This window comes from Carettochelys insculpta, chromosome 9 (assembly GCF_033958435.1).
Source record: "Carettochelys insculpta isolate YL-2023 chromosome 9, ASM3395843v1, whole genome shotgun sequence".
NCBI classification, from domain to species: Eukaryota; Metazoa; Chordata; order Testudines; family Carettochelyidae; genus Carettochelys; species Carettochelys insculpta.
Window position 1 is genome coordinate 6,184,379 of NC_134145.1, and position 14,898 is coordinate 6,199,276.

At 44.2% G+C, this 14,898-nt stretch overlaps 1 protein-coding gene across 1 annotated transcript in view; it reads left to right on the top strand.

The window, feature by feature from the left end:
- The window catches only part of LOC142017391 (cytochrome P450 4B1-like), a 41,109-nt gene that overhangs the window by 8,157 nt on the left and 18,054 nt on the right, over positions 1-14,898 (top strand). Inside the window, exons 3-4 of the mRNA XM_075002178.1 lie at positions 2,669-2,713; positions 9,665-9,792. Of these exons, the coding sequence (XP_074858279.1) occupies positions 2,669-2,713; positions 9,665-9,792 (173 nt within the window). The remainder of the gene's footprint in view (positions 1-2,668; positions 2,714-9,664; positions 9,793-14,898) is intronic.

The following is a 14,898-nucleotide window of genomic DNA, read 5'->3' on the forward strand; positions in this document are numbered from 1 at the left end:
GCCATAATGGGCTCCAATGGCACTATTTTGAAATAGTGCTATGGACTGGAAATGCTATTTCAAAATAGCTAAGTGCTTTTTTGAAGTGCCTTGTGCATTTGGTTATGTTATTGTAACGCTGACAGACCTGGGATTGCTGGGCTCAGGGATAGAAGCTGCGAGCATAGGGTCTAAAGCCCTGTACTCTACCACCTGAGCTAAAGGTCAGCTGGCTGTTAAGCAAGGACTTCACTCACCCCACATGAGGTCTCAGTGCTGCTGGGCCCTACATTATTTTGAAATAAGATCTTTCAAAATATCCATTTCGAAAGATCTTATTGCAAAATAAGGCTGTCATGTTGATGTGACCTTGATGTTCTGCAGCGGTCAAAAAAAGCAAACAAAATGTTAGGAATCATTAAAAAAGCAACAGAATAAGACAGAGAATATCTTTATTGCCTCTATATAAATCCATGGTACATCCACATCTTGAATACTGCATACAGATGTGGTCAGCACATCTCAAAAAATCTGTTGGCATTTGGAAAGGTTCAGAAAAGGGCAACAAAAATGATGAGGAGTTTGGAATGGGTGCCATGTGAAGAGAGATTTAAAAGACTGAGATGGTTTAGCTTAGAATAAAGGAGACTAAGGGGGCATATGCTAGAGGTTTATACAATCATGATTGGTGTGGAAAAAATGAATAATAAAAAAGTTATTTACTTGTTCCCATAACATAAGAACTAGGTCACCCAATGAAATTAATGGGTAGCAGGTTTAAAACTAACAAAAGGAAGTTCTTCTTCATGTAGCACACAGTCGGCCCATGAAACTCCTTGCCAGAGGATGTTGTGAAGACCAGGACTCTAAAGCTGCGTCTACACGTGCACGCTACTTCGAAGTAGCGGCACCAACTTCGACGTTAGGCGGCGAGACGTCGAAGTCGCTAACCTCATGAGGAGATAGGAATAGCGCCCTACTTCGACGTTCAACGTCGAAGTAGGGACCGTGTAGACGATCCGCGTCCCGCAACGTCGAAATTGCTGGGTCCTCCATGGCGGCCATCAGCTGGGGGGTTGAGAGATGCTCTCTCTCCAGCCCCTGCGGGGCTCTATGGTCACCGTGGGCAGCAGCCCTTAGCCCAGGGCTTCTGGCTGCTTCTGCGGCAGCTGGGGATCTATGCTGCAGGCACAGGGTCTGCAACCAGTTGTCAGCTCTGTGTATCTTGTGTTGTTTAGTGCAACTGTGTCTGGGAGGGGCCCTTTAAGGGAGCGGCTTGCTGTTGAGTCCGCCCTGTGACCCTGTCTGCCGCTGTGCCTGGCATCCCTGTTTCGATGTGTGCTACTTTGACGTGTAGACGTTCCCTCGCTGCGCCTATTTCGATGTTGGGCTGAGCAACGTCGAAGTTGAACATCGACGTTGCTGGCCCTGGAGGACGTGTAGACGTTATTCATTGAAATAGACTATTTCGATGTCGCAACATCGAAATAAGCTATTTCGATGTTGGCTGCACGTGTAGACGTAGCCTAACAGAGTTCAAAAAGAGTTAGATCAATTCATGGAGGTTTGGTCCATCGATAGATATTGGCCAGGATGGGTGGGAATGGTGTCCCTAGCCTCTGTCTGTCAGAGGTTGGAAATGGATGTCAGGAGAGGAATTACTTTGGTAATACCTGTTCTATTCACTCCCTCTGGGGCATCTGGCATTGGCCACTGTTGGAAGACAGGATATTGGGCTAGATAGACCATTGGTCTGACCCAGTGAGTCCGTTCTTATGTTCCAGCCTCATATCACTGGCTCCTTGCTTGCAAATCAAACTTCCTAAAGTTATATAAAAATTACCCACTGGTACCTGATCAAAGGCACGCTGGAGTCCATTGGGAGTCTCTGGGAGTTCAAGACCAGAGGGGACTATTAGGTCATCCAGTGTAACCTCCTGCCCATCAAAGGCCATTAAAGATCACCAGCTCCCTACAGAGACCAAAGCCTTTAGTCAGACTATGGGCTTTCATTCCTGAGGTGACTCAGGCATGTTTGGCAGGTAGAGAACAGGAGATTACAAGGTGTCACTCACACTGAAATCCCCTGCAATGGCAGGAAATAGATTAGGGGGGATGTGCCCAGGAAGCAAACTATGCCTTGCATTGCAGGGGAGGATAAAACCCCTGTCAAGGGAAAATTCCTTCCTGCTCCCAAATCTTGCCATCAGTATCTCCCTGGGCATGAACAAGTCATACCAGCCCATCCTCAACGTTCTCTGTAGCCTCGCAGAGCTTTGGTCTGCCCCGTCTAGTGCTCCCTATCCAGCTGTGGTCAATGACATCAGTGAGTTTTGGTTCACGCCGCTTTAATTTATGGCAACTACAAAGTGATATATTGAACATCCCATATAGATTTGTGCTGAAAAATGATGCCTATGAGTGGTGAACTCTCACGTCAGTACCTTTTGTGCGTTCAGTTCTAGACCTGCAGCCTCCCTGGTTAATGCTAGCCTTACGTCTCTCCTACATCCAGCATCCTTGCGATTGTGCTCCATTATTGTGTAATGTTGATTCATTATGCAGGGAAGCTACCGATTTTGTTTCATTCACAGCCGAAGGCTGGTGTCTACTCTGCAGATAAACCTCCAATGCAATGAATCATTACTAATAAACTCTTATTTTCTTCTTTCTCAATCGGCTTTTCTAGATCCCAAGGACGACCTTAGCTATCAGCACTTAGTTCCATGGATTGGTATGTATATTCGTGGCCTCCTCCATGTTCTTGACCAGAAACGATGGCTCAGTCAGTCATGAACAAGTCATAAATAGATGGTATTTCCCATTCCTTGGTACGGTGAGGGACAGAAGCTTTCTGAAATCATCTCGTATGCATTGTACGTCAAAAAATGATAGTAGAAGAAGCTTTTGATTTGGACAAATGTGGCTGCACTCTGGAAGGTTCAGATTGCAGGGCTGAAAGGGGTAGTTTGACATTGACGGATACAAGTATCAGAGGGGTAGCTGAGTTAGCCTGTGTCTTCAAAAATAACAAGAAGTCCTGTGGCCCCTTATAGACTAACAGCTATTTTGGAGCATAAGCTTTTGTGGGCAAAGACTTACTTCTAAGCAAGTTTTGCCCACGAAAGCTTATGCTTCAAAATATCTGTTAGTCTATAAGGTGCCACAGGACTGCTTGTTGTTATTGGTGGATACAAAATTTCTTTTTTAAAATTTCTAAAAATATATGGTTTAAAGGAAAAAAAAGAGGGTAATCCTGCTCTTATGCACTCTCTCACTGCCAGGTCAGTGGCTTCCACTATAGGTTGAACTTCTTTAATCTGGAACTCTCTCATCTGGCAATGTTCGTAATCAGGCATGGTTTTACTTAGCTGGATGACCACTTATAATGTTGGTGGCCAAGTTTTCTGTGGTTCCATAAAGTTTGTTTCCAGCCACCAGTCCTAGCTCTCAGTTCTGTGCTATTATTTAGCAGGAACTTATCCCTAAATGTCTTGTAAGAGTCCAGTAAGCAGTGGGAGTGTTGGTAACGTGCTAGACAATGTTGACCTCCCCTGATGTGGCAAATTCTCCTTTCCAGCACCAGTCAGGTCCCCAGGGTCTTGGACGAGAGTGGTTCAACCTGTATTTAATTACCAGGGCTCTTTGACATACCATGGGGATCTCCATGAGCATCCCCAAGCCCAGTAATCACAAAGATGAATAATAAAATGGCCAGAGTTGAAAACATGGAACCAAACACCACTAGGTCAGGGTGATAAATGTGTTAGTGTCAGTGATATTGATGTGGGCAGTTATGCCTAGCGGTTGAAGCAGGAATCCGTCTTAGTGGTTGGACAGAAGTCAGTTGCCAGGCCTCAGAGCCAGGGGTCCCAGCCAAAGTCAGTTGCCAGGGTCAGAGTGGGGTTCTCTGCAGTGAAGCAAAGTAGAAGAAGGGCCAGGACCAAGGCAGAACTAGGAACTATTACAGCCATGGGTTAATACTTAACAGCTGTCTGCTGACTTGTCCAAGCAACAAGCAGTGTAGCCTACTCCAGGCCAGCTGTGTGCCTTAGCTTGCTCAGACCCTGGTGTTGCTACAGACTCTGATTCCCCACTGTAACTACCATTAGTCACTTTTGCAAGCCGTTCTGTGGTGAGTTTTTAACAGAGATTATACCCTGGATGAGTGACCCCGCCTTTGGGGAGGAAGGGTCGCTTTTCCTTTGGCAAGTAAATACCAAAATATATCATTTTCCAAAATTATTGTGACTTCAGTGTTAATATCTTATTAGATGCTTAAGTATTTATGCACCAAAAATAATTTGGTTAAGCCTACCTTGATGGTAATAATAACCCACGTAGCTCACAGTTGGGCAAAGTGGCCAATCTTCACTACAGCCCATTAATTCAAAGACAATATGTAAATTAGCTTCTTAAAGAGCTGTTTTAAAACAGGTCAGCAACAACTATTAAGAATCCTCAAACCAATTGAATCCCTGTCTGCTCTCTAGGAAAACATGGTCGGGGTGGACGAGGGTTGCAGAAATGTTGTTGGTGCCCAGAATCTGCACCCCTCCCCTCACCCAAGGCTCTTGGGGGGAGTTTGGGCAGAGGGGGTGGATGTGGACTCTGGGAAGGAGTTTGGTTATTAGAGGGGATCTGGGGCCCAGGCTCTGGGATGCAGCCTGGGTGCTAGGTGCAGGCTCTGGGCTGGAGGTGGGGGTGTAGGAGTGGGTGGGGGTACAGACTCTGGGAAGGAGTGTGAATGCTGGGTATGGGATTGGGATGCAGGTTCTGGGAGGGAGCTGGGTGCAGGAGGGGTGAAACATTGGGCTTCAGGAAGGATTTTGGGAGTGGGATGGAGTCCGGGATGCAGACTCCTGCTTGGGGGTGCAGGAGAGGGTGAGGGATGCAGTTTCTGGGCAGGAGTTCAGGTGCTAATGTGGCTTCTGGGATGGATGAGGGTGTGTCTCTGGGAGGGAGTTTGAGGGCTGGAAGTTTGGGAGTTTTAAACCTAATCCCTTCTGGGGCACTGGTGGAAACCACTGCCAGCCAGGGGGTTCAGCAGTGCCCCTTATTCCAGCACCTATGAATCACCTGCAAGAGACAGAGAGTTAGCTGTTAGTCAATTTCAGCAAAATCAACACAGAGTCCTGTGGCATCTTAAGACTAACAGATGTATCAGGGCATAAACTTCCATGGTGAAAGACTGAAGAGAGCCGAAGCCCATGAAAGCTCATGTGTCCTGATATATTTGTTAGTCTTTAAGGTGTCAGAGGAGCCTTTGTTGTCCTTCCAAGTGAGTTAAGTTCTTTTCACCAATCCATGGTGTGATCTAGGAGAGGAGAGGCCATGAGTTGGTTTCTTTTTGAGTCTTTCTGATTTCTTATCTGTCTGCAACAGGTTGCTAGTAGAGATGGGCAGGATGATTGAGTCACGTTTATGACATGAGTAGAAGGGCGCGTGTAACATGGCACGCTCACTTGATGAGTCTTTTACCCGTCTCTTGCGTGATTGTTTTAGATTTGGGTTAGTTGCTGTCACTCTGTCATTGGCTCCATGATTTCATGGTTGCTTAGGTGACCTTTGCAGCTACTGAACATGCAGCCTGTTCAATGAATAGGCAACATTTCCTGAATTGCCTTTGTTCGTCTAATGGCAGGGCATATCCCAGATAACTTTTAAAGTGAAAACAACCTTTTTTCTTTTCCTCATTTCCTGATACGTTTTTTTTCCTTTAGTCTCACAGGCAGTGAAATCCTGTTTCAAACAGTCCAAACAGTCCTATCATTCATACAAGTGTTTAGTTATCAAAACAATCTTTTAAAATCAAACAATGCTGAGAAAGTCTTTAGCCTAAGTTGTTGATTCAACATGGCGATTTTGGGAATGATGTTCTGGTTTTCCTGTGTTGGATGAGGGTTTGTTTTAATTAATTAATTCCTGATTAATATAACAGTTCTATACTTATATGGCTTCTTATAAATCATTAGTTTAACATCAAATGAGCTTGCTATATTTGTATATTTGTATATTTGGTACCAAATGACTGGAAGACGGCCAATATAACACCAATATTTAAAAAAGGCTCTAGAGGAGATCCTGGCAATTATAGACCGATAAGTTTAACATCAGTACCAGGCAAATTAGTAGAAACACTAGTAAAGAGTAAAATTGCAAGGCACATAGAAGAGCACAAATTGTTGGGCAAAAGTCAGCATGGTTTCTGCAGAGGGAAGTCGTGTCTAACTAATCTATTAGAATTCTTTGAAGGGGTTAATAAACATGCGGACAAGGGGCACCCAGTGGACATAATATACCTAGATTTCCAGAAAGCCTTTGACACGGTCCCACACCAAAGGCTTTTATGTAAATTAGGTGGTCATGGGGTAGGAGGAAAGGTCCTTTCATGGATCGGGAATTGGTTAAAAGACAGAAAACAAAGGGTGGGAATAAATGGTAAATTTTCACAATGGAGGAGGGTAACTAGTGGTGTTCCCCAGGGGTCAGTCCTGGGACCGATCCTGTTCAACTTGTTCATCAATGATCTAGAAAATGAGGTAAGCAGTGAGGTGGCAAAGTTTGCAGATGACACCAAGTTGTTCAGGACAGTCAAAACCAAAACAGATTGTGAAGAACTACAAAAAGATCTCAGCAAACTGAGTGATTGGGCAGCAAAATGGCAAATGAAATTTAATGTGGGTAAGTGTAAGGTAATGCATGTTGGAAAAAATAACCCAAATTACACGTACTACATGATGGGGTCAAATTTAGCTACGACAGATCAGGAAAGGGATCTTGGAGTTATAGTGGATAGTTCTCTGAAGACATCCACGCAGTGTGCAGCGACAGTTAGTAAGGCAAATAGGATGTTAGGAATTATTAAAAAAGGGATCGATAATAAGACAAAAGATATCATACTTCCCCTATATAAAACTATGGTACGCCCACATCTTGAGTACTGCGTGCAGATGTGGTCTCCTCACCTCAAAAAAGATATATTGGCATTAGAAAAGGTTCAGAAAAGGGCGACTAAGATGATTAGGGGCTTGGAAAGGGTCCCATATGGGGAGAGGCTAGAGAGACTGGGACTTTTCAGTTTGGAAAAGAGGCGATTGAGGGGCGATATGATAGAGGTATATAAAATCATGAATGGTGTGGAGAAAGTGAATATAGAAAAATTATTTACCTTTTCCCATAATACAAGAACTAGAGGACACCAAATGAAATTGATGGGTAGTAGGTTCAAAACTAATAAAAGGAAATTTTTCTTCACACAGCGCACAGTCAACCTGTGGAACTCCTTGCCCGAGGAGGCTGTGAAGGCCAGGACTCTATTAGGGTTTAAAAAAGAGCTTGATAAATTTTTGCAGGTTAGGTCCATAAATGGCTATTAGCCAGGGATAAAGTATGGTGCCCTAGCCTTCATAACAAGGGCAGGAGATGGATGGCAGGAGATAAATCACTTGATCATTGTCTTCTGTTCTCCTTCTCTGGGGCACCTGGCATTGGCCACCGTCGGCAGATGGGATGCTGGGCTGGATGGACCTTTGGTCTGACCCAGCATGGCCATTCTTATGTTCTTATGTTCTTATATATAAAACATCTTTCTATTACTATAATAATTGATTGATATCCTTGTCATATGAAGGCTTGTATTTTGATACAAAATATTTGCAAATACAGATATTAACAGACGCTTCTGCCATCTTGAATATTTGAGAAACAACAAAATGTGTTGTTCAAAAGGAAATGCAAATTGGGAAGTAACCAGCATCTTCTGTACCAGCATCTGCCACCGTGAAGTGCTCTCTAGGTTTGAAAAATGAAGACTTTAGAATGTTTACAGAGGAAACCAATTTCAAGGATAATATTGTTAGAATTCCTTTTGTGGGGTTGAACAGAGGTTTGTCTTTGAAACGAAAAAGGAAAGAGATTTGTAATAGCTCCAATTTACCTCTGGATTTACTGCTAGGATAACACAACTTTGCATTTTTTTCATAGTCAGTTTTCTTCTATGAGTGTTTAAACCTGATGATTGCTTGTCCTTGGGAGTTAGAAGCAGAAACCTTTAAAATGTCTTTGATTCGCACTAATATTGTGTAACATAATTAGCTAAACATGTTTGTGGAACTCTTTTTTGTGTTTGTGCGTATCTTTTCCACACGTTTGTGGTTATCTTTTTCAAGCATCCTGGATACAACATTATTATACTTAATACTCAGCAAAGGTGTAGACAAGTTTGTAACAAATTAAAAAAGGTTATTTATCATTTTTGTATCAACACTGAGGTTTCCCAAGATGCTATTTGTCATATATATAAAAATGAGATTCCATTAACGTACCTTGCACTCCGTAATGATAGGAGACTATTCAAAGATTCTGTTTGAAGAATAAACCAAAGATTTGGCTGCTTACCTGAAGTTCTTGTTTTTAGAAATTTAGCATAAGAACAGACTTTCAATTGAGATTTAGGCTATTCTTTGCATCTCGTTCAGTTAGAAACTCGGGACGACAGCTTTACTGCAGATATTTCTGCATAACCCTTTGTAGTCTCTCTGAAGCCGCGTCTACACGTGCCGGCTACTTCGAAGTAGCTGTGCCAACTTCAAAATAGCGCCCGCCACGTCTACACGTGGAGAGCGCTATTGCGAAGTTGAAATCGACATAAGGCGGAGAGACGTCGAAGTCGCTATCCCCAACAGGAGATGGGAATAGCGCCCTACTTCGACCTTGAACGTTGAAGTAGGGCACGGGTAGACGATCCGCGTCCCACAACATCGAAATAGCGGGGTTCGCCATGGCGGCCATCAGCTGAGGGGTTGAGAGACGCTGTCTCTCCAGCCCTGCAGGGCTCTATGGTCACCGTGTGCAGTAGCCCTTAGCCCAGGGCTTCTGGCTGCTGCTGCTGCAGCTGGGGATCCACGCTGCATGCACAGGGTCTGCAACCAGTTGTCGGCTCTGTGGATCTTGTGCTGTTTAGTGCAAGTGTGTCTGGGAGGGGCCCTTTAAGGGAGCGGCTAGCTGTTGCCCGGGAAGTGCTAGTCCGCCCTGTGACCCTGTCTGCAGCTGTTCCTGGCACCCTTATTTCGATGTGGGCTGCTTTGGCGTGTAGACGCTCCCCTGCAGCGCCTACTTCGATGTGGTGCTGCCCAACGTCGACGTTGAACGTTGACGGCACCAGCCCTGGAGGACGTGTAGACGCTATTCATCGAAATAGCTTATTTCGATTTCGCTACATCGAAATAAGCTATTTCGATGTAGCATACATGTGTAGACATAGCTTGAAAGTGGTAAATGCAAAGAAGCATGAAAATGAACATGAAATGAAAAGCTAACTTTCTGGAAAATGGAGAAAACTGAGTTAATTTCAAATTGTAGGTGAAGGTTCAAACAGGTTCTTATTTCATCTAAGCCTGGGCACCTATTCAATATGCAATCATCTAGATTACGATCACAAAGAAAAGGTAAAATCTGAAGATGAAAGAAAATCCGTGCCCTCTCTGCATTCCTATTAGCTGTTTGTTTTCATAACACTGGAAAATATATTGTCCTACCAAATAGGAGATGGACTAGATACGACCATCTCTGATGGAAGTTCTGGTTACTGTAGGCTAAGTATTTACCTATGTATATCATAAATAACTATTTGTGGTCTTTAAAATCTGAAATGATCTGAACTCCTTTGCTTGTGTTCCCCCAGGGAAAGGATTATTGGTCTTACATGGGCCAAAGTGGTACCAGCATCGTAAGCTGCTGACTCCAGGGTTTCATTATGACGTTTTGAAACCTTATGTGCCATTGATTGCAGAGTCCACCAAAGTGATGCTGGTAGGAATGCTCACAGCTATTGGCATATTTATTGTGTTAGTTTCTTCTACTTGATGGGTTAAATGCAGAATGATGGACCAAGAATTTTCTTGCTGTAGTGTCATCGGCCTGTACAGTTTATAATTCCATGGAATTACTTTCTTTTGGTTGTGCCGAATTTGAATTAAAGGATGCTCTTGTGAGGTATAGCAACTTACTGGTCCAGGGGATGCACAGACTCTGTGGCACAGACTATAATGCACTTTTTATAATACAAAGCAAGGGACTCGCGCTGACCAAAGAACATTGTTTTGATTAAATGAAAATTTTGCTGTGATGTATCTGCTGTCCTTGAACATTTTCATTTTTAAAAATCTAAACTGGAAAGTGGAATATTGAAATTTTTTCGAGTGGTTTGCAGCCAAATATTTCTGTGGTTGGTGTTTTGGTCTTCAATGAAAAGTTGACATTTTCAATGGAAGATGCCCTAGTGGTCTGACCAGCTCTGCGAGGGACACAGTTCTTAATTAAAAAGTTTGGTGGCAAGTAGGTCCCAACCATCTCTACTCTTGAGTTAATTAATGCACATGGCCTGTTAGATACATAAGGAAAGGGGCCATCTGGGCCTTTCTGAAATGGTTTCCAGATACAGTATTTCCTCACTTTTCAATAGGAAAAACAATTCTAGAACTTTTATGAAAATTAGGGACTTCGGGGCTCTGTTTTACCACAATCCAACAATCACATCTAATCTGCAATAATACTACTGGTAATAAAGCATAATATAGGCTCTTGGTGGCACTTTCTAACGGTACTTTATATGAAAGGCAAGATGAAATAAGTGATCTCATGCATTCCTAAACCCTAGGACTGGAGGCGCTTTAACTAGTGCAGAGTTTCCCAAACTTTATGTGGTTGGGACCCGGGTTTTTTCAGTACCTTTTTTTGCAGCCCCAAAATATAAATGATTAAATGTTCACTGTTTATTATTTATTCACAATAATAATAGTACATAGAGGTCATTTGTATATTTTCCAAGGACCGGTACTGGGCCGTGGGCTACACTTTGGGAAACCCTGACCTAGGTTATGTCTACACAGCAGCCTTATTTCAAAATAAGATATTCTGCAAGAGCTGTTCTGGAACTGTTTATTTTGAAATAATGCTTCTACACACCAAATACATTTTGAAATAGCTCTTAGCTCTTTCGAAATACACCATTTTACATACATGGAGTCTATTTCGAGTCTAAATAGAGCCACTGGATGCACTATGGCTTATTTCAAAACAGGCTCTATTCCCTATCTAAAGGGCCCCTATATCGAAATAGCTGTTCTTTGTTCAATGAGGTTTACCAAGTTTGAAAAAATCCACTTTCAAAATAGTGGTTGCATTGTGCAGATGCTAGGGTCGTGTGGCAGGGTGGGGCCAGGAGAGGGGAGGCAGGAGTAAAAACAGAGCGGAGACAGAGCTGGCAATCAAAGGGGGAACAGGGGAGGAGCAGGCTGCCCTAAATCAATTAGGTCCAGCTGATCCCACTCGGGATCCCTTTTATAAGCTCTTCTCCACGCAGGACAAGAGGAGGTGGGGGGTGAAGGAGAGTTTGGGAGGCGAGTGAGGAGAAGGAAGGAAGGAAGGAGACTTTGAGGAACACCAGGGACCATGAAAGAAGAAAGGAGGCTCAGCAACCCAGGGGGGCCTGGAGCTCCACCAGAGACTTTGAGGAACTGGTCAGCTGGAAGAGCCAAACAAAGGAGGACTAAACAGAGGACCTGAGCCCAGGAATGAGACTGACTCCGCCACAGTAGTTATTTTGAAATAACTTTGCTGTGTAGACCTACTCCTGGTGAACTGGAGACTTGAGCATACCAGGAGATATATCTATCTCATAGAGCTGGAAAGGACCTTCAGAGGTCATCAAGGCTAGTCCCCATCACCGACAGATATGTATATATGTTAAATCTATTTGCCACAAATAGCTCTCTCAAAGATTGAGCTCACTACCCTGGGTTTGGCAGGCTAATGCTCGAGCCACTGAGCTATCCTGTCATAGTCACAGCAGTAATATCACAATCTTTGCTTTGTGCAGTGGAACTACAGTTTCAATTCCCATTGGGCTCTTTTAAAAATAATCCAATTAAAAGACTTGGACATTGGATTGTCCATCATTAATTTCTGCAGCTCCACTATTGGTGGAAGTCCCTTGTTCGGTGCCTGTTAAATTGGCTGACATGTACAGAAAATATTTTTCTGTCACCCTTGCTCCAGTGTGGTTGAAATGCCAGGCCCGTTTGAATAATATTGTTTCTCTCACTGCACACACTCTGTTCATTCAGCAGTGAGTTTCATCATTGAGTTGCAACGCATTGCCCCCGGAAGAACTGATTCCATGTGGACAACACAGCCTTCTAGTGTGAGACTTAAAGACCAGCTGCAGCATAGATGCTCAATGTTGCAACTCTGCGATGAGTGAACTGAGCATATTATTGACACACTGGTGTGGGATTTGCACCACTCTGGAGCTAGCCAGTTCAGACCAATTAAAAGCTGTATTTTCTTTGTGTCAGCCAACATCCTGGGGATTGAACAAGGGACTTCCACTGCTGAAATCCCAAGTCTGTGCACCAAGTATGGAGCCAAACAGCCTCTTGGTGTTGCTGAGAGGTGTACTAGACCCATTTTGGGATGGGTCTGAAAGGGGCACACATCAACTAGTGGGTTACAACTCCTTCAGGTGGACCAACATTGTCACAGAGCAGTGGTCAGCAACCCCCCGGCAGGAATGCCAAGAGTGGCAGGCGAGATGATTTTCATCAGCACATGAGGTGGGAGCTCAACCCTGCCCCTCCTGCCCCAAGCAGCTGGCAGCTTGCTCAAAGTCAGGCTGCCTGTGGTTTAACAAAAGATGAGCTAATGCTACAAACCACCACCTAATGGTAAAGCTCTGTGTCTTAGTGCATTTATTAATGAAGCTGTTGTAAGTAGGACTGTTAGTGATGTTAAAAAGTATCACCAGCACTTGGACCATATGTAGAGGTGAAAAGGTCAAATTTCAGCATTCTGCCTTGGAAAGGTTGCTGACCTCTGTGGCAGAGGAAACTGTAGGGCAAACGGAGTTGGAGAGGGTGTCTGGAGTGAATATAAATCAGGTATGCTGACTGGTAAATGATGGCTCTGAACTATCATTCATCTTGGGTTTCAAAAAGACAGTCGCCAAAGGTGTCCAATGTTCCCTCTAATATTTTCCGTCCAGGGGTGTAATAAATTTTGTTATGTGCACCAAGGCATGTGCGGGTGTACACCACCAGTAGAAACACATGCTGCCCACTGTGGGTGCTCAGCTGATCAGCTGGGTGGCACCTGAATTTGTGAGTGGCCGCCCAAGTGCTCCACTTACGCTGCTGGCAACTCACTTTGCACTTATTTGCACCAGACAAGATATTTGGTGATAGGATATTGCTGCCTTCTTTGCTAGGGCAGCAAAGGAGCTAGCAGAGGCAGGATGTCAGGGAGAGGGCAGGTGACATCTGGCTCTGGAGTGTCACCATTTCTGATCCCAAGCAAGCTGAGCAGGGAATAGGGTAGGAGGGGAGCAGAGTAGCCAGAACTGTGGTGCTCTCCCCTGGCCCCCGCAAATACCAGTCAGCAACCATAGCAGCCCAGTGCAAACTTGCAGGTGTTAAGACCTAGGAAGGCATTTGCAACATATGACAACAGCTGCTGAACCTACAAACAGTACAAGAGATGCTATAATTTTTCTATGTGCCACTAGAGGGTGGTCTCACCCCCCCATAGCTTGGTAGAATTTATTTATTCATTTATACAACTTGGACAGCTCATATTTTAAGCACTTTTTTTTTTAATTTTTAAACTGATGGTTTCCCAGAATTATGAATTAGGTAAAAAGCATCTCAGTTGAAATTTTCACAGTTGCAGGAAATTATGGCTGGGCCTACACTTGCCCCCAACTTCGAAGGGGGCATGGTAATCAGGACCAAGGGAGATTACTAATGACGTGCTGTGGTGAATACGCAGCACTTCATTAGGTTAATTTTCCTCCGTGGCAACTTTGAAGAGGCAAGCTTTGAAGTACCAGCTTGCGTGTAGCTGTGGGCACTTGGAAGTGCTGGTAAGCGTGTAGCTGTGGGCACTTCGAAGTCCCTTTACTCCTCAAAACTTTGAGGAGTATAGTGACTTCAAAGTAGCGCGGGCATTTTGAAGGGCCCACGGCTACACGCATGCCGGCCCTTCAAAGTTTGCCACTTCAAAGCTGCTGTGGGGGAAAACTAGCCTAATTAAGTGCTACGTATTCACTGCAGCACTTCATTAGTAATCTCCCGTGGCCCCGATTACCATGCCCCCTTTGAAGTTGGAGGCAAGTGTAGACACAGCCGATGTGGGAGTCAGGGGGGCATCAAACAATTATTTAATGACAGACATTAAGATGTGAAAAAGTAAAGCATTAGCCATTTAAATGCAATGTGTTACTATCACACTGCCAGTGTAACTAACCTTAAATCAAACGTTCAAGTGCTCAGGCTGCATTTTTCTTACTTTGCCTCTTGATTTAGCTATGGAAATATTTTCTCGACCTTTTCAGAATGCACAGGACGCTGAGATTCACTGATATGTAGACCTCGGATTGGTCCAGGCCTATATGAGCATGCTACCACACACCTTGTTGTATGTACAAGAGCTCAGTGGTTTGGTTATTGGCCAGCTAAACTCAGGGTTGTGAGCTCAATCTGTGAGGGGGCCATTTAGGGATCTGGGGCAAAAGGGAATGGTGCTTGGTCCTGCCAAGAGGGCTGGGGACTGGATTTGATGACCTCCTGAGGTCCCTTCCAGTTTTAGGAGATGTATATCTCCATGTGTTATATTAAACTGGAAGCAAGCTGCATTCCACAGTCCACAGATGATTGCACCCGCTTACACCCCAGCTGATGCAAAGGAGACCTCAGGCTGGAGTTGCAAGTCTTTTAGTCAAATTCCTTTCCAGGGGTAAAAATCTCTTTCTAAGGGAAGGAGTCACATCACACGTGAATACCATAGCCAGGCCCACCTACAGGGAAGGACAAAGGGGGCAGCTACCTTGGGATTCAAAAAGGCCCGGGACTCCCAAACACC